The sequence below is a fragment of the Ambystoma mexicanum genome, chromosome 1p (genome assembly GCF_040938575.1).
Source record: "Ambystoma mexicanum isolate Mex_15411 chromosome 1p, UKY_AmexF1_1, whole genome shotgun sequence".
NCBI classification, from domain to species: domain Eukaryota; kingdom Metazoa; phylum Chordata; class Amphibia; order Caudata; family Ambystomatidae; genus Ambystoma; species Ambystoma mexicanum.
This window is the reverse complement of record NC_090921.1, coordinates 999,875,330-999,895,200: the sequence shown is the minus strand read 5'-3', so window position 1 is coordinate 999,895,200 and position 19,871 is coordinate 999,875,330. Positions and strand designations below refer to the sequence as shown.

At 46.7% G+C, this 19,871-nt stretch overlaps 1 protein-coding gene across 1 annotated transcript in view; it reads right to left on the bottom strand.

Moving 5' to 3' along the window:
* Positions 1-19,871, bottom strand: part of HYDIN (HYDIN axonemal central pair apparatus protein) — a 3,273,799-nt gene that overhangs the window by 97,306 nt on the left and 3,156,622 nt on the right. Inside the window, exon 81 of the mRNA XM_069654775.1 lies at positions 7,276-7,488. Within this exon, the coding sequence (XP_069510876.1) occupies positions 7,276-7,488 (213 nt within the window). The remainder of the gene's footprint in view (positions 1-7,275; positions 7,489-19,871) is intronic.

Sequence of the window (19,871 nt, the reverse complement as noted above, 5' to 3'; positions counted from 1 at the left end):
TAAGGCTTAGACTAAGGAGGGGAGGAGACGTACAGATCACATAGAAGCAATAGATTATTCCCACAGGTAAATATAGAAAAATATGTATTACTAGAACAAGATAGTTGCAGTAATGCCAGTAAACTACAAGGCTAGTAAACACTATTCTATATATAAACAAAATAACCTTGGTGTCCAATTGGGACATGAACTACAGATTAGATCAAAACAGTGACACAGCATATACTGTTACACAAGCTGAAGTGGGGGAAAATATGTTAGGTTATATCACAAGCTTTATAATTTTACAAAACACAGCGACGAACTGCAACACTACATTAAGAAGTCCAAACCTATTTCAAGGATAATTGTTCATCAATAGTCTTGGGTAAGCAACACTCTTGTAGTTCTAAGAGGAGGTTATACGTTTTACCAAAGATCTTCCACAGGATTTAACAGGCTCAGTACAATAGTCAAACTCAGTTATAGTGACACAATTTGTAAGATGGTACTGCAAGGGTGCAGAAGTAAGGCTCAGGCACAAAAGGTGGCATAGTTTTGGTTATAAACTTTCATTAACCAACAAAAGTGTTTGGAAAATGGCATCTCTGTCCCTAAAAGAAATCTAAGGACAGTGTCATAATGTCAAACAAATAGTCAGTCACTGTCATGTCCCAAAAACCCTACTTCTGACCCTAACACTTATAACATAAATCTAGTGTGCAAGGGTGTTCTTTTCCAAACTAAAGTGGTAATGGCAGTTCTCGCCAACAGATGAATTCCCAATGTCTTGGGTGGTCAAAATGACAAAAGGAATGTTATCCAAAATGTATTACTCCAAGGATTAGGAGTTGGCTCCTTTCTGCTGGATTCCTTCTGGTTCTACTTCAGGAACTCCTCTTCTCCTTATGTAGTTTATTTTCCTTTTCTTACTTCCTTGGGTCCCAGACCCTGTACCTTATTGAATGAACTTCACTGTATTATTAGATCAGGTGTGAGTCCCAGACTCGCAATACTGTATTATATCAGCTTGGTGTACTCTGCTGCAAAGCATATGTTTTCTTCTGACCAGTCGCTTTTGCTTTCAGGGTCCCAGACCCTCTTATTCTCAGATTCCCTTGTGGGTGTGGATCCCAGACTTGCAATGCGTGGTTGCAATAACTTGGTTTACTCTCCTGCCAAGCATATGCTTCCTTCTGTATTGTCTGTTTCTCTCATGGTCCCAGAACCTCGCTGGCTCTCACATGAGGGAGGGTCCCAGACTCGCAATGCGCTGCTGCAATAGCTTGGTTTACTCTCCTGCCAAGCATATACTTCCTTCTGTACTGGCTCGGATTCTCTCAGGGTCCCAGACCCTCTTATTCTCTGGGTTTCATGTGTGTTCGGGTCCCAGACCCTCTTATTTCGTGTTCTGCAGTTGCTCCCAGATTCGGCCTGGACCTCTAGCACCTCTCGGTCTGCCCACGTACCTGCTTGTGTGGTTCGCAGCACTGGTACTCTGCTATGAGGCTCCTGTAGATTCAGGAATTCTCCGGTTGGCAGCGTCTTCGCCTGTCAAAACTTCTTCCTTGGGCTGGACCTTCTGTATCTAGCCGCCTTCGGGTTTCCCTTCTTTCTAGTGGTTGCCCCACCAGTCTCTGCTCCCTTCTCGAGCTACGCTTTTGCTTTCCGGCAGCATACTGGACTATGTGATGCCCACAGGTTTGCTTGGGCAGCCTACGAAGTAGCTCCTTCTCCCTGGACTACTTATGTTCTACCCTTCGCCTCCGTGCACGGCGTCTACTGTTGCGATCCCCTGTTCCCTGGGTCGACATCTCCTGGGTTTCCTCGTCAGAGGATGGCTCTCTCCATCTTGATTTCCCTCTGATATTTTGTATTTCCTTTGACCAATCAAATGCCACGAGAGACTAGACCGTTCACTACGGTTCTCTGGAGTCATCTTCATACTCCTGGTCATCATCTTCTTCAAAGTACTTTTATTGGAGCTATATGGAAAGCAGTTTGTATTTTCAAGGCGGTTAGTCAGGTCTAACATACTAAGTTGGTTGACCTTACAACAAAGGACATTGGCACTGATAGGGAACAGGGAAGGAAAGTTTGGCTTGTGTGAAGAGAGAGGATCTAACGAAGCAGAGGTATAATGTGTTCTCTTCAGACAGTCGTGCCTAGTCTCATAGGGAGGATCCCTCCCCATGAGATCCTCCCGCAGAGTACCATTCCCAGGGGGACGATCTGTTTAGTGACCACACCTACCTGGCCTCATGAGGAGGGGCTCCGCCTAGGGGAGAAGAGACAACATCGGAACATTTGTCATAGTACGTACAGGCTTTCCTTGAAGGAAAAAGGTGTCTACCTAATATGGAATCTAGGGTAGCCACAAAAGAGATTACTGTGCCTAGGTTACGTCACCAAAGGTAAGGCAAGGGTTGCTCAAGAGTGGACTTTATGCCTTTTTGGATATTATGGGCTCATGGGGGCAAAGAAAGAGGTATGCAACAAATCTCAACAAACCCTGACCTCGAAGATCAATGACTACACATAGGCCTGGGGATACCTTCTCTCACCACTGGTTGCTTTGATGAAGGTTCAGTGATCGTGGGTTCAGAGTACTTTTCAGTGTCAGGAGTGGCAAGGCTTCGGTTTCAGACACAACACGCGCTGTACCTCAGACTTCCAACTATGAATGGACCTTTGCTTTGGTGCCCATGATGAGTAAGGGCCACAATGAAGCAGTTGTGAAGAGAAATAATCTTGGTGACAGAGAAAGGATCCATAGGCTACAGTGAAACAGGACAAAGGATTGCACCCCTAACAAGAACCTTCTAGGAGCAACAGAAGCAAAGTGAAGAAATCAGAGCCCTCTACTATGTTACACAGCACTGAGGGATGCACAATGTCTACGCATGGAGGAACTCCCACTTGGGATGATGAAGACTGGCTAGAGGCCCACAGCTTCCAGAAGCTCCAAGACGATGTCCAGAAATGTGCAGAACTGTGAATTGGTTGTGCCTACTAGTTTAAGTAAAGAAGACACCTTCAAAGGATTCTTGCCCTTTGGCCAATACCGGGTCAATAGAGGAGGGAGATTTACCTTACAAGAATTGGTATTGGCAATGGTTGTCGCAGCAACAGGTTCCAGTATACCTCTGTTAACTGTCATGCTTTGGATTCCTGGTTAGGCTGGGTGACTTAAGAAATGGCTCCAGATCCCCATCTCGTGTACAGAAACCTGGACTGGGGGAGACTCAAGCCTAACCATCAAAGAAACTGCACTATTCAAACTTGAGTGGTTATCCAATCGTGGATAGCTAGCACAGATTTACTTGTGACATAAACCTGGTTTGGATGTGTATTGAGCAGTGGCTGACTGGTCAACAGGCAAGCCTGGAGATTTCATTCTAGGTATCTATGCTATTGGCCTTTAGTGAGGGCATTCAGATTTGTTTACATTGCTGCATGCATCACATACAATCAATATGCGAAGGGCCTCCGAGTTCCCAGTCCGTCGCTGATATTGGGGTGTCTGCAACCACCTATCCGAAACAAACCAATACAAATAATTCCTTTGCACCAAATATTGGACAAAAGGATGTGATGCAGTAACAATCAGGTGATTGTGCTGTCATGTCAGTGATTGGGATCGCAGTACCAGACTGACTAAACATAAAATGAAAGTGATTTATTTGGGAATTGTGACACGGAGAGGCAACATAAAATACACAGTAGGCACAAGGCGCAAAAGAATGTTGGGACTACTCCAGGGACTGGGGCTAACTGAAAGTTCAGGGAAACTCAAAGTTTCACACGGCTTCACTTCAGCCTCTTGAGGCTCCTTCCTTTGTAAAGTGCACCAACGAAAGTCTTTAACCAAGTCTGTATGCTGCAAAATGTTCTCCTAATAAAAGTCAGTAGTTTGACGAATCTGCAGATATTGTGCCTTCCTCTCTGGGGAAGCCTCTTTCTATGAGGCCAGGGAGGTGAGGCTGCTACCCAATAGTCCCCCTGGGGTGGTGATCAGTGGGTGGATCTCATAGGGGGGCCCTAATGGACGAGGGACAACACCTTGAGAGAAACGCAGTATAATTCTCTTACACCCCAACAGGCTCCTAGGAGACAGGAATGCAGGTGATTGGCCGGCTGGCTGTCTGGCAAGGACAGCCACCCTGCTGGGTGACTGACCACTAGGCTCAAATGAATGGGAGAAACCTGCATAAAAGGTGAGGCCCTTTTGGCTTGGAAGGCAGAGTCGACCATTGGACGAAAGAATCCGAAGAACTTGAAGAGGACGCCTGCTGCAACTCTTGGACCGTTGGTTTGCCCAGTGAAGCTCTGCTGCTGTGCTCAAACTCTAAATTCCTATCGAAAGAGAAGCGCTGGCAAGGACAACTTCTCCCTTTGAGTTGGTGGGACCAATCAACTCCAAAGTAAGCCACCTGGACATCCTCACGGAGCTGGATGAAATTGCACTGCAGTTGCTGCTGGAACCGAATGGCCAGGGAGAGGAACACCAAATCGTGTGTGTTGCTTTTGAGATAGCCAAGAGCTCCAGGAAGATCCTCCGGACTCCCAGGAAGCAGGACTGACTGAGCCTGAGCCACCTCCACGGAGTGCTGGACCCGAGATGCAAGGAAAGGCCATCTCGACAGCCAGGAACCGCTGTGTTGCTATTAGCAGTAGACGCGAGGAGCCGAATGACCGAAGTGCCATTTGTTTGAAGATTGCCGGTTGTGGTCAGTGACCGTCCCATTGCAGTGCAGGAGTCCCCAGACATCCTCCCTCTTGTCCCCATGACTGAGGTCCAGCAATACCAGGATCTTCGGAGCTGCACAGGAACTGAAGTCATCTGCTGCCCTTTTTGTTGGAGAAACCTGCTGTGGTTGCTCTGTAGAGTTGCTGATAGCTTCTTTACTTCACAAGTATGAACAGCTTATGGCCCTACTTTGAATTCTTCTTTTCTATGAAGACTTCTAAAACATTATGCAACACTTTTATTTACCTGCAAGAAGTGCTTCAAGCTCACCTAGACTTTTGCCTAATTGACCTTGGCCTAGCCTGGCTCCCTGAATGACTCTTCTGCCCTCTGACATTGGGCCTCATTACTACGAGTGCAGACCCGTAATGAACGGTGCCGGTAAGGGACCCGCACTGTTCATTAGGGGCTGCCTCATTACGAGGTCTGCAGCGGGTCCCGCTCAGGACGCCAGGCCAGGACGCTAACAACGGGCCCGTCATTAACGGGCCTGTTGTTAGCATCCTCCCCATTCCCATTGAGCCCTATAGGGGCTCAAATGGGAATGGGGATGTACCGGGTCCGGGTCCCGAGGTCCCGAGAATGAGAACTACTTACCTGCTTCAGAATATTTGTGTGATCTCTTGTTCTGTTCTAATAATCATTTTCTTTGCCAAATTCTTAAGTCTGATTTTAAATGCAAACAGTGGTATATTAATGTCCACAGTGTCCTAGTTACTATAGTCACCTGAGGGTGTAGGAAGTGTATGTGTGCCATCCCAAAAGGGTACTTACTGATTTAGAAATATTAAGAGTGTGGATTTCGGAGTGTATTTGTGTGTTACTATTATATTGCCCCCTTCTGAAGAAGGCTTACTCTGACTGTTAAATTAATAATTGTTTAAACAAGAAACCTTGTGAGTAAGAGTTTATTTGAATACTTGTCACTGGGAATCTCTGTGTAACTCCCTTACAGCTCACATTGACCCCTCTTGACATAAGCCTGGCTGCTCAACACGCTACCAACCTGTGTAGTACAGACTTATACCAAATGTTGGGTTCCTATTGCCAGGAGGTCAGGGTTGTTGTAGTGTATGCAAAGGGTACTGTGTACAATCTTGCCTAACAACAGCCGAACCCGGAGAGAGGAGCAACTGCATTGTGTTTCTGAAGCAACTGCATTGACAGAGCCGCTCGCCCCACTGAAGCAAATACAAATACTGAGAAGGATGCAAACAGACCAAGCGCAATAGTATTCCAACCCCAAATCTGAATTCCAATATTTCACAGAAAAAGGTGGCAGAGCCAACAAAGCCATATCAAGACTTTCTATGTGAAAGCCCACCCCTGGGGGAAAGAGCAGCCATAGATTGGAACGTAGGGTCAGATGGGGACTTAGACCAATGGATACGAGTGGAAGGTTAAGAACAGTAAGGAAGGAATAGAACACCTGGCTCATAAGAGCAGAGTGAGGGGTGTTTGGGTGAGGTCAGGAAGAGAGGAGGTGGACTGAGATACCAAGTGGAGGAAGGACGGTGGAGAGAAGCATTGCAGGGATTTTGGCAGAGGCTATTGAATTTGAGGTGCTGGTGGTGAGCGAGGAAGGTACCAGTTTGTAAGACTGAGGCTGTGAGTGAGTGAGTGCTTGGTGTGTTGAGTGAAAGGGGATAAAGGTAGAGAGAATAAGCAAGCACTATAGGGGTAACAGGGGGATAAGGTGAACGAGGGGGGAGGGGGAGAAGGGTATGGAGAGAGGAGAGTAAAGGGAGCGGAGAGATGTGAAGTGAGAGGGGAGTAGAGAGGTGGAGGGAGAGGACTGGAGAGAGGATCAAGGAGAGAAGGGAAGACAGAGGAGCAAAGAGAAGGGAGAGGAGGTAGAATATAGGAGAGACAGAAGGAGAGACAAGAGTGTGTGAACACTGGAGGTACAGAAGTGGACAGTGGGAGGAGATAGGAAGGGAGAAGTAGAGAGTGGGAGGACGAAGGGAAAAAGTAGAATAGAGTGGAGTGTAGGAACATCAAGTAAAGAAGAGAGCGAGAGAGAGAGAGAGAGATAGAGAAAGAGAGAGAGAGAGAGATTGATTGAGTATGTGAAAGGAGAGAAAGGAGCTGGGATTTTGCAGTGGCACAACATTGATGGCAATACTTCACCAGTTCTTTAAAGGGAGTAGTCAGATAGGGAACCCATTAGAAGAACCCAAAAGGTAGTCAGATAAAGAAGGCTACAGCCTTTAGGCACTCAAGACAGTTAGCTTTTAGATAGTGGGGTTACCTGTTGCTAGTTGGCACACAGGATTTAGAGGCGTCTAGGCGAGGGAGAACATTGATGACAATACTTCACCAGCTCTTTAAATGGAGTAGTCAGATAGATAGGCAAGGGAGGGTGAAGCAGAGACACCCACTTGTGTAGCCCCAGCATGCTACATTAAGAAAATTGCACATCTTACATTGTGCCAAAATAAAAACCCTTCAATCATACTTTGGAGTCTGGAAGTTTGTATGGCTATCTGTCTCAGGAATCAAAAGCTAAATGAAGTTGGTAGTGCTGCATTTTTTTCTTTCTGTACCTGGTGCTTATTGCCTTCTGTCGTCATGGTGAGTGGTCTGTAGGTAACCTCATATGGCTTGTTCTGTTGATGGGCATCTACGATGACAATTTCTGGTCCTTTCCAGTATTCTCCTTCCATGATGGGGTGCAAAGTCCAGGAAGAGTTGGTCTTGTTTGAGAGAAGGATGGTCTGAGTTTGCGTCCCACGCACCTGACTAGTAAAATTCACTACCTGCAAAAACAAGTAAGCAATAGTGAGACAAGAGGAGGGCCAGTTAAGAACATGCTTTCGCCTCCTTACACTGGCGCTATTATTTTGTATGCATAATTTTCTTTGAGGTTTTTCACCAGCCACGTTAATAATTCAGAGAAGGTGACATTCTGTTGAAGATAAGGCATTCAAATCACTATCTCTTAAAGACAATCCACGATTGTAGAGTCTAAAAGCATGCATGGGCTAATGAGTTTGCTTTTTTATTTTAATTTTATTGTGATATAGTCAAAACAATACAAAATAAAATGTGACTTTTCACAAACGTTCCACATACATTACAGATAAAAACAACAGCAGAAATACAAATTCATTATATCCATATTAACAATAAAAGAAAAAGAAAATTGTCTGTTCATACAATTGGTTTAAAAAAATTCATTATATCCATATTATCACTAAAAGAAAACAAAAGAAAAAAACAAGACAACTGCCTGATCATACAATTGATTTCAACAAATTCATATCCCGCAATACTTTTACCACCTCAAGGGTCAGAAAAAACTCATGGCCCGATACCAACCTATTCCAGAAACAATCTGTCTCAATCCACCATGGGTCGGGGGCAAATCTTTCCAACCTTTGCATTCTTAACTCCATAGTGCCAGGACAGTGACTCATCAAATGTCTCAGAGTTTGTTTCTCATTTTGATCGCAGCTCTGGCAATTTGGAGTCGCAATCATGGCAGCATCTCTGATGTTCTGGAATTTGCTGGCTGTTATGCCTCAAATGTTATGCATCCATGTTGGTTTATATGTGCTTTACTGAAAAGTATTGGTGTGCTGCTGTGGCTGTTGCTATATAGTGTGTGTCTCATTGCATTTAAAAAAAGGTATCTGTGTGTCGTTGCTTTGTGCATCTGCGTAGTTGTTACACATATCTATGTAGTTGTGCATGTTTTTTGTTAGGGTATCTGTGTGGCTGCTGAGCTTCCGCCTGTCATTGTATTTTTGTTTGTTTAGTTGTGAAGTATGCATTTGGGGAGTGGTAGACAGGCGCTGTTGTTTATAATTCTAGTCTTTCAGGAAAGAGCTGCTTGATTGTTCCTATTAGTTATTATTACACACCCAGAATCTCAGTGCCAGGAACCACAGAACCGACCTACCAAAGCAGGTTGTGATGTTTCAAGCCCCTACAACTGTAGAAATCACATCCACATTTCCCACAAGTGTTAAGTAATTTTTCACATCTCCCAGAGCTGAATACAGAATGCAATAATAAGCACCCATTGTAATGCAAGGACCCACAGTGCCAAGCAGCAAGAGCACGATCCAACTCCTCATACTTTTCCTTAGTGCCAGGAGGGAAAAGGTTTGCCTTCACACAGGGGGCATGCTTCTTCTTAAAACAGCTGCTTAATGTCAGAAATCATATGCCAATGCCCTGAAGGAAGGAGCAAATAGCTTAAACCTTTTATTAGTGTTAGGATTTACTCTACAGTTGGATGGGCTTCACATCTTGCAAGCCTCTTGCTCATCATGTTTCTGGGATGATCATACGTCTATAGGAGGTGTCCCTTAATATTTCAATTTTTAAGCCATGCTGTCATTTTAATTGTGTATTTGTTTTCTGTAAGTCTGGGTATATTCATATTTGTATACCTTTTTACATATACAATGAAAAGCTAGTAGCATAACAAGGTACAAAATAAAACACGCAACACTGTACATGTGTTAACAATCAGAGTGCTAGGTGTTTGAATGGTTCTATGTGAAACTCTAGACCACACAAATACAGACTACAAAATATCTACAACCTATTTTTAATATAAGCAAACAAACAGAAAAACTAATTTTGTAGTTAATACATTGAAAATGTACAAAACCCTTTTTTTAGAAAATCTAATCAATAAAAGCTAGTTCTTATATTGTTGTTTCAATATTATCATATTCACTATCGTCACTGGATACTGTTTCTACCAGAGAGTTAGAGACATGGACTGATTGTTAGAGTGTGTGGATACAAGCTTGTTTGGAGAGGCAGCAGCTACCTAAAACCAGGCAATGATGAAGTGGTGTGAGGGAGTTCCACTGGAGAATGGTAATTACTCGAAGGGACCGGACAGGAGTGGTTTATTTTTGCACAGAGTTTGCAAGCAGCTTCCTTTCGACTTTCTTTGTTGAGAAAATGATTTCAGACAAATCAGCTTGTAAACCAGATAAGTAGATGTTTTAACATGCAAAGTTTTGAGGGCAGGGCATAGCTGCAGCAATTAATTGTAGTGATCATTTCCATTTATCCAACTAATTGATGCACTGTATTTTTCCTATCTATGAGTCTCCTCCCCCACTCACATTCTCGCTGAATTAACCTCACTTGCACAGTTTTATTTAGAAGCCGAGATGATATAAACAACATTATTTTGTAAATAGCATGCCCAACCTTAGCTTCTTCTGCAGTTACTTTTGTTCCAACTGGCGTTATGATTTAATCACAGCAGTAAACTAATTAATCAGTCATCCATTTCCCTAACGTAGGGGTTTTCAACCTGCAGATCTCCAGGTGTTTTGGACTACAACTCCCTCAATCCATCACTATTGATTATGTAGGCTGGGGGGATTTGTAGAAGAAAACCTCCGGAGAGCCGTGAGTTTGCAAACCCCTGCCCCAACGTAAGATCTGTTCACGCACATATGCATTAATATTGTTCTTGGGAATGCTTGTCATTTATACACATATTTCATAAACCAAGAAAGATAACCTTCACTGTGATTCTGATACTTTTAGTTCCTGTTCACCCTCATTCCCAACTGTTTGGGAACTGCCTGTGGTACCACAGGCAACTGGAATGCTGAATAAATGAGGAACATCTACTTTGTGGTGAATCCATTAATATGAGTTTCTCCATAACTGGTTGGGAATTGGCTACAGCAATGCAAGCAGACAACACAGACAATTCCTAACCAGTTGGGAGGAGAATGCAGAATGCCAGGGTTCTGATTAGAGATCTTCCACAAAATGTCTAATAGATATGAATAGGAACCTGCCCGAAGTTCTATTACATGATGTTAATTCATAATGTGTGCTTCCACGCATCAAAGCATACATTTCAATTTCTTAAGATGGAGGCTGCAGTTTGTTCCCTTTTCACGTTCTCAATGCCTGGTATTAGCTGGCTGTGAGCTGGGGGAGGAAAGGATCTTTCTCAGAGGCAGGAGCGTGTCTGTTGTTCTTTCTCTGATCCAGAGCACTGTCTACGGCATGGTGAGGTTGCATTTTGCAGACTTTTAACTAGTGGTATAGTTGCTTAGCAAGTGACCCTTTTGTAGACAAATGACATTGACTAATGGACAACTAGAATATTTAACTGGGGCCAGTACAGTTGATGCTTTGTTATGGTCAGTGTGCACATTTCTCTTCATTTTCATCTAACACAAATTGTGTCAATTGCATAGACATGAATGTAAAACTATAAATACCTAAACCCTCCATTACCCAGACGAATGGCTGATTTGAGAATATCTCCTGAATAACCCCCCCTTACTGAAATACATTCCTAAGTATTAAGAGAAAAGTAAACATTGTAGTTTTCATTTAGATATTTTTGTTTCTATTTGTACTTAAACCATTTCTAGTATCTTGGTGCTTGATAAGTGAGAGGCAGATAAAACGACACAGACAAAGCAGTTCCTTAATTGAGAAGGTTCAGGGCCTATATATTATTACGGAAATGTAGCAGATCCAGAATATTCCTCAAATGACCAGGCAGAGCATTCCACAGGAGTACTGCCAGGTCTCTCAAGTTTGCTGGTCCTCTGGTGCTGGAATGGTGTGTTCTGGGTGATGGGGTAAAGGGGACGGCTGGGAATGGAAGCGTCCAATTGTTGTGCGTGTGGTTTGGGGGAATTGCCTCCCTTCAAACAGGGATTTCTAGGCAGTAAGGAGTTTAAACTGGCTTTCATCTTTAGAGTTATAAGGACAAGTTGAATTCCTGGCTGAAACTGTACTGGTTACCTGGCCACCCTCTGATCTCGGGCCCAAGTTCCCTCCCCCGCCAGTTACACACCTGCACTGCCTCCTTGGCAACCCCCCACTTGGGGACTGTTTCTGTACCCCTAAAATCCCCCACCAGCACTTGACAACTGACTTCTGCACTAACACCTGCCACTAGCTGGCCATACTTCTCTTATTGTTTGTATTTATTCTTTATCCCATGTACTGCACTGCCCCCACCCCCCTCCCATTCTGCACTTTTCCCTTTCCCACTTCCGCGATCAGAATGACACTTGGCCTAGTAGGATGGCTGTCTCCGTCTTCCCTCGGTTCCCCCTCCCTTGCCGCGTCGCGCCTTGAAACACTTGTGTATAGGCGCGTTATAAATGCCATATCATATCAAGTCCCCTTTTGAAGATCTCCTTAGGAATAGGATTGCTATAGGAAATAAGACTGCCATTTTTATCTGAATTGGCAAGAATTTGTCATGGGACAGGATCCGGAATACCAGTGGGTGCTGCATTGTAAGATGCCTCGAGATTCAAGCACAAATCTAAAAAGATATATTTCTTTAGTTTCAGTTTTGAAGTATCTTCAGCAAGGTGCAGGAAGAAACCTCATATAAAGCCGAGATAAGCCAAAGACAGCAGATAAATTAGAGGGATCACCAAAGTTCACAGCGAGTGAGGACAGGCCCTACAAGTGCAGCAATGAAAGAGTGAGTAATCACCATGTATGCCAAGACAATGAGCCGTGCAAGGCTAGGAGTGATGACAAGAAGAGTTGGAGCGTAGAGCGGGGACTCCCCGCGCATGCTCAAAGAGATCGCGCTCTCTAGGGAAGCAGCTTTCATAGAATTAGAGAAAAGCAGTGTCTTGACAACCTCGACAGAGTAGCAAGTGTCCTGTGAAGTCAAGACAACGCGTCTCAACAGACTGCAGCAGATTTGGACTCTTAACAAGAGCAAAGCCAAGTTAGCAAGTTGACGTACAACTAAGGAAAGAAAGCAAGGAAAGATAAAATGGTGTGAAACTCGAGTAATGACTTATGCTTTCCAAGTACTTTAGAGTCAAAAAGGAAAACATTTCAATGACTTTTCCAGATAAAGGTTAGGAAGGCCAGAAGTGAAAGCCATAAAGCTGAGAATTAGCAGTAAAATGTTAACTTTGGATCCTCCATGTAAAGAGAAAAGCAGCCCACTGGCTCCCAGTCAAGGACAGAATCAACTTCAAAATTCTCTCACTTACCCATCGATATCTTTTGAACGACGCACCGAGAGACCTTGCAGACAAACAAAAAAAAAATCACATGTCAGAAAGACCTACAAGATTCGCCTACAGACACTGCTTGGTCGTACCAAGTTTCAAGTGCTCAAAAGCTGGGGGGATCCAGCTTCCCAGTTCGGGCACCGGCACTTTGGAGCAAGCTTCCCCCTCTCACTTGAGAGGCAAACCCTCCTACATTGTCTTCCGAAAGCATATCAAAACTCTGCTTTTCAACTTACTTCCCTCCCTACTTCCCCACCACTTCTCCACTTCTGTCTATTTGCCTATAACTAGCGCCTAGATGCCCACGGGCTTTGTGCGCTGCTATAAACGTACAAATGAATAAATAAAATAGTTATCTAAGATAGAGTTAGGGTTAGTCAGCTAAGGCAAAGGAACCAGTTGTGATTGCTGGAGAGATATCTAAGATACATGTTAAGCCAGAATTTCTATTTTGGCGATTCTAGGACCACTTTTCGTGACCCCCTCAAAGTTTTGATTCTTTGATCTCTTTTTGGTGGCCAGAGGGACTTATCCTAAAATTCACTGCCATTACGTTCCTTTATAGGTTATATATGTTATGTGTACTGGGTCACCCCTAAAACTAGGGGTGCCCCTCAAGCGTCCCCTTTCTACCTTAGTATGATTGTTTCACTATAGTTTGGTTTTGGCAAATAGGTTGGTTGTCACTGTACTTTAAATTTTGGCTTCACCTAGCAAGCAAGCAATTTTACCCCATTGGTAGCCCAATGCACCTTTTTGTTAGCCATTGGGGTACCAATGCATTTTTTTAATCCCGCTCCTTGCCATTTAGTTTTCTAGGGCATCCCTTTGTCTAGGTGATAAGGGCTGAAAATGGCTGCTCTAACCATGTGGGGTCTCTGTGTGGCCACAAAGGCACCCTCCATATTGGTCGTAACTGGTTTCAGCCAGAACAAGTCCCTGGACTAGCCTTCTCATTTCCTGTGGGGGTGGCTTTGGCGGAGTGGCAGTCCCAGTGACCAATCAGCATGGTTGGTACTCTGACCCTCTGTCCCAGCCCCTTTCTGTGATTGACTGGCTGGCCTGAGGCCAAGCCCCTTTCACAAGGGTAGCTAGGTGCTGCCCTGCCCCCAGATCTGATTAGTCTCTGGTTTTAGCCCAGAGACTCTGGGTTTTTACGCTCTTCGGAAAGCGTGGGGTGAATGTCCAGCAGTCCCAGCAACTCAACCAATGCCTCCATGTGATGGGCTACACACAAACTGCTACTAGCCAATCACATGGAGGTGTGGGCGGAGACACAGCCAGTAGTGAGGAAATCCCACCCATATCTGGTAATACAGCATAGTGTTTGGCTTTTTTTAAAAAAAACATGTGGTTGGGGCAGGTGTGCAGAGTCATGTGTGGATATGGGCGGGGCGATGGAAATCTCAGGTCTGCCAGCCCCTAAATCTCTCATATGCTTGCTGTTTCTTGTAACTTGAAGGGAGCAGGTCTGCCGACCCGCGGAAGATTTTTGCTACGATTCATGTTGATTTTGCCTTTTTTAACCTGGTCATACTGGCTAATGTGTAGGCATCACCAAGCAGACACAGACAACAGATTAAAGTTTGGTCTATAAACATTTTTTAACTAAAAATGCAGGATAGAAAAAGGCCTTACCCGCCTACACTAAGGTGGGATTTCCCCAACTACGGAAACTAAGGACAGTCTGTGTTGGGAAGTCCAAAGCAAATGCCTGTCTGTGTCCAAAACCTATACTTCACCTCACAACTAAATGTATATAATGTGTAGGGATGTCAGCGTCAAAATAAGTATTGTTCTAATAAGGGTTCAGAGCTTCTTCCAGCTCTTGGCTTGTAACCAGGTTTCCCTTCCCCAAGTTCAAGATAGTTCACAAGACACAGGGGTTCCCTTCCCCAAGAGTTCAAGTCTTTCAGTTTTCCAAAACAACACAAACCATGGTACACTTCCCAGCTTCCGATAGGTTTACCTTTCACCAGTTAATATATTCAGTTTAGTTCCTTGATTTCAGGTCTTGCCAATACTTGTGTTCTCATATCAAACAGTTCTTTGTATCAATAAGTTTCACAAACTTGCTTTCACCCAGCTCGGTATTCAAAAGTGCTTACTGTCATTTTCATTTGGTTCAGTATCCAAAGACATACTTGTTTTCATTCAACTCAGTGTTCATTGAGCGCTCGCCTGCCAATCCGGTGTCTCCCCTGCTTGGTTGACCCACCGGTCGGAACTTACGGAGTCGTAACGGAGGCTCCTGGTACAACAATCCCTCTCGCTCTCTCATGCAGCGCCTCGTTCAGTCTCCCAGCGGCTCTCTGTGGCTTTGCTCACCCAGCAATGCTTCTCTTTCAGCTCGGCCTCATGCGATTGCTTTGCCTGGTCACGCCAGTTCTCCTCTCGCAGTCTGCCACCGGCCTCCAGCATCCTTCAGCTTCACATCCCGCTGCATACAATCTGCATCCTTCAAAGGGTGTTGAGCGCTCCACTTGCCATGCTGCTTTCCCAGAGAGGTCTGCTTTCGACATGCAGTTTGCAGCCCTCCCACAGCCAACTCCATTTGCACAATACTTCTGGCTTTTAAAGTTCCACCATGATTGATCCGAAAAGGATTAGACCACTCACTGTTCAAACGGAAGTCCTGCATTGATCTTTCTGGCCTCCTCATCGTCACAGTACAGAACTTCCAGCAAGCTGCGCAGCTTGCCGTAAGTGAGAGAGACCTCAAGGCATCAATCTCGGGTGTCAAAGCATTATCGGGACAGAAAAGAAGAGCACGGGGGGTGCTCAAGAGCCTGAACAAAGATGGCCGCAGGTTGCTGAAGCTCTGTGTGAGCCCGCAGCCGTGATATATCTATCTCCCTCTCCAGCCCCCGGATCGATGCAAAAAGTGCACATATGGGAAGCAGAGTTCTGGTTCTAATCGTTCTGAAAATGTGAGCCACATACACAGACGTCTTGATATAATCTGAATCTGCCGCCGAAATGGGCCTCCAGCCACGAGACACGATATGCTGAGTGAAGCGCTGGACCACTCCCGCTCGCCCCCACAGACCGGACGGAGGGAAAGTATTATGAAGCTGCGAGAGTCCGACCCTGCTGGCCCCACTCCAACCAACAAGTGCCAAAAACTCCATGCTAGTGGACATCCTTCCCCAGAGGTCCCTCTGAAGACTGACTCCCCTGCACCAGCACCCAGTCACGACCCCGCTGCAACTGCGGCATGTCGGCCGCATCTGGAGAGAGGCCAAGCCTGGGTCTGCTGAGGGCACTGAACTACCACCCAGTGCCAGAATATGGTGAACAGACATACCACAATTGCGAACTCGGCACAAGGAACCCCTCCACCCCCAACACGTGGTGGTGAGCAGCGAGCCCGAGGGGCGGTCCATGCACAGATGGAGGGCGCCCTGTCTCCCCCCTGATGAATGGTGAGTGGCGAGCCTGGGGTGCGGTCCACACGCTGTGGGAGGGCATGGGCTGACCCCGGTTTGTGTGTGGGGCGCATTTGGCCCAATACACCCGCTGCACCACCAGAATACAGAGGCCGTACTGGCGCACCCTGATCATGCGCGGGAGGGCCCTACAGTCCGGCAGAGATCCCCAGACCGGTGGCTGCCCCAGGCAGACCACCAACCCCCAGAAAGGGCCGAGGCCCCACCAGCAACATCGCGACCCCCCGCAAACACGGCATCTACTGCCAGGAGGCGGCCCATCCTTGTAAACCCCTGGAGGCACCAAACTGCAGACACACTCTTATGCCATGTTAGCGGGAGAAGCCTGGTGGATCAGGACACACGTTACCCAGGCCAGAAGTGGTGCCAGAGGCTGGGAGACGGATCCAGGGGCCCGGCCCCTCTCAGGCCTCATATGCGGCAGGAAACAGGTAGATAGAATGGAAATCGTGGCTACAGCAACACCTCTAGACCAGGCTGGGTGACCTCCCTAACTGCTGTTAATCTCGAGCCCTGTGATACAACCCCACGGACCCCTTGGCTCCCGCTACGCACAGCAAGTTCCTACGCTACAAGGTCCGACACTGCCTTACCTACGAGCAAAGAGAGCCAGGGCTGCCCACTACGACGAGGTTTGGGATTTCCCCCTCGCTGGGATCTCCCCTTACAGGGCGAGAAGGGCTCCTCCACCTGGTTAAAGGCTTCAATATTACCTCTGCAGCCACCTGTCCATCCAGGCACCTCCGAACACTCGCTACGCAGAGCCCAGGGACAGACCAACCTCCTCAGGGGCTACATCCGTGGCACAATAGGCATAGTGCTAACCTGGACTCCCCACTGGGAGAGGCCCCCAAATGGCCTACTACATTCTGGCAGACAGGTTTACAGACAGCAACCACACACTCCCCTGGTCAAGCTTTGTACGGCTATGCATAGTCCTGCACCACATCAGAATCAGCCAAGCCATATGTACGACCCTCGAACTCGAGAGCGACCCGTGGCATACTCAAGTCCCAGACAGAAGACACGGGTGAAGCCCCGCACCCACCACCCAGGGGGCCACAAACCCACTGGAGGCACGGCCACAGCAGAATTGTGATGCACGCACAGACAAACGCCCAAGCTTGCCAAGAGACCCGGTTACCGCTGATCCCATGCCAAGGTGCTCCGTAAGATGCAAGGCAACAATGAACATCCCCTCGCAGCTCCAATCCATCTTGGCAGAAAGGAAGCTCCTCCGTCAGCGCACACAAGAGACCAATATTACAATCTAGGACATTAAACGCGACCTACAGAACGTCCAGATGAGACTCACCGCCCAGGCAGAGAGAACTACCGACAACGAGCAATGCATAAGCTGGCTTGAAGACAACCAGGATACAACAGCAACCCAAGTGGACGCCGTCATCAAGGAGGTCCAACACCTTTGCACCAAAATGGAGGATCAGGAAAACAGATCCAGGCGGAACAACCTCTGGTTGATTGGCCTCCCGGAAAATGCAGAGGGCCCCGACCTAGTGTCGTTCATGTACAACTTGCTACAGGACGTACTCCACATAGAAAACCCCAGGGAGCTTACGATCAAAATAATCCATACGGCACCGATGCCAAGACCAGCAGCTGGAGAGCGCCTGAGGCCGATCACACTTAGATGTTTGAATTTTCAACAAGATGGCGATCTTAAAAGCGTACAGAGCGGTCGGCCAGGTACCCATCGAAGGGGTACCTATCAGATTGTTCAATGACTATTCCGCCGAAAAGGCTTCAACCCCCTCTTCGAAGCACTAAGGGGCCACGACTTCAGGCACTGTGTGAAATTTCCAGCGGTATGGTGCGTCAAAATAGAGTGCCAGTGGCATTCATTTGACGACCCTGAGGACGCTTGGAGATTCCTGCAACGCCAAAATCTAATCTAAGCTGAATACCTACGGAGCCGACCATAGATCATCATCATCACCGGCGACGACTTCATCTGAATTCCGCATGCCATGGAACAGGGGCAGGAGGCAGAGAGCCGGGAGAGGCCTCAGGGGTCCAGATCTGGGGCAGGAAGCACTCACAACATGAACCCCTCCTTGTACCACGCTTAAGGCAACACATTCAGTGCTATACTCAATATGACCCAGAACAATCCGAGACTTTAAAGCACTTTCACTTTGCTGCGATGGCTCTGGATGACAGTCAAGAGAACTGTATACCGACCCTAAACAGACGCAAGCTGCATCTATGTTCAGGAGTGAGAAACACTGTCAGGTATGTGGTCGGCAGTGGACCCATGTGGTCGAAGCCACCAGCTCGCGTTCGAACCCCCACGAACATTATTCTATCGATATACATAACTTTGTTACCATCGCCAACTGAACCCGGAATGTGCCATATGGCCGGCCCCCAGCCCGTTCACAACCATCACTGGTGATACCAGCTGGGCCCGGCACTCCAGTAGGCCCGCTACATTATAAGCCCCAGCTTGAGGGCTATCCTATATGAAAGCGAACAAGTGCGGTCACACAGACTCGTGCTCAGAGACACCATGCATGGGCTTATTGGCCTTGTATTGGGTGTGGTACACACGCACCCAATGTTGGAAGAGAGACGTTTCGCTCTACAGTTTTAGTAATAGTTATAGTTCAAAAGTTACTTAGGACCTCGGGAAAGAAAAAAGAGTTGAGCTCTGGGAGGCTAGGCTGTGCTACTACACTATGCCATCCCTCTTCCCACAAATGTGTGGGCTGACTACCACACTAGGGCCAACGCAGCTGGACCCACCCTGACACTCTGATGGCTACAATCACGCTGATAACCCTTAATGTGCAGGGCCTGGGACACCCAATAATGCACAGGCGAGTTCTGAATCACTTGAGAACTTCAAGGGGTCATCGTCTTTCTCTAAGAAACTCACCTGAATGAGGTCGAAGCAAGAAAGCTATAAAGGGGATGGGTTGGAGTAGCCGCTCACGTCCCATATCGAGGCAAACTTGGGGTCTCCATCTTGGTCCACAAACAGGTGCCTTTCATAATGCAAAACACTGTCTCAGACAAAGAAGGGAGATATGTCGTGGTACAGGGTCTACTACACCAACAAGCACTCACACCTATTAACATCTATGCCCCTACGACCGATACCTGAGCCTTTTTTACGCACACTTTCGCAGCCTGCGCACCCCTCATGAGACGGCTTACTATTTAGGTTGGTGGTGACCTAAATATAGCCCTAGACCCGGATCTAGATAGAGATGGCATGGGTCCCTCGGGTACGCGTAGACCAAAATAACTAGCCACACTCACGTCCCTGCTCTCGGACCTGGGGCTGAGGGTTGTGTGAAGGGCCACTCACGGAACACACACAGCGACTACACCTTTTACTCAAACAGGCATCAGAGCGACTTGAGGATAGACTACTGGTTGGCCCCTAACACGGCACTACACATGCTAGATGAATGCTCCATACTCCCTATTACCGCCTCCGATCATGCTCCCGTCAGAATCAAACTGTCTATATCAAATGTGCCCCAAAGTCCCCCGAACTGGCGGTTAAACATGAGGGCCCTGGCATGCCCAGACTTTGTAGAACACATCAGGAGGGACATGGCCACGTTCTGGGAAACAAATATCAACCCTGACTACAATGCACACGCATGCTGGGATGCATTTAAGGATTTTGCGAGAGCCCAGTGTATCTCCAGATGGGCACAC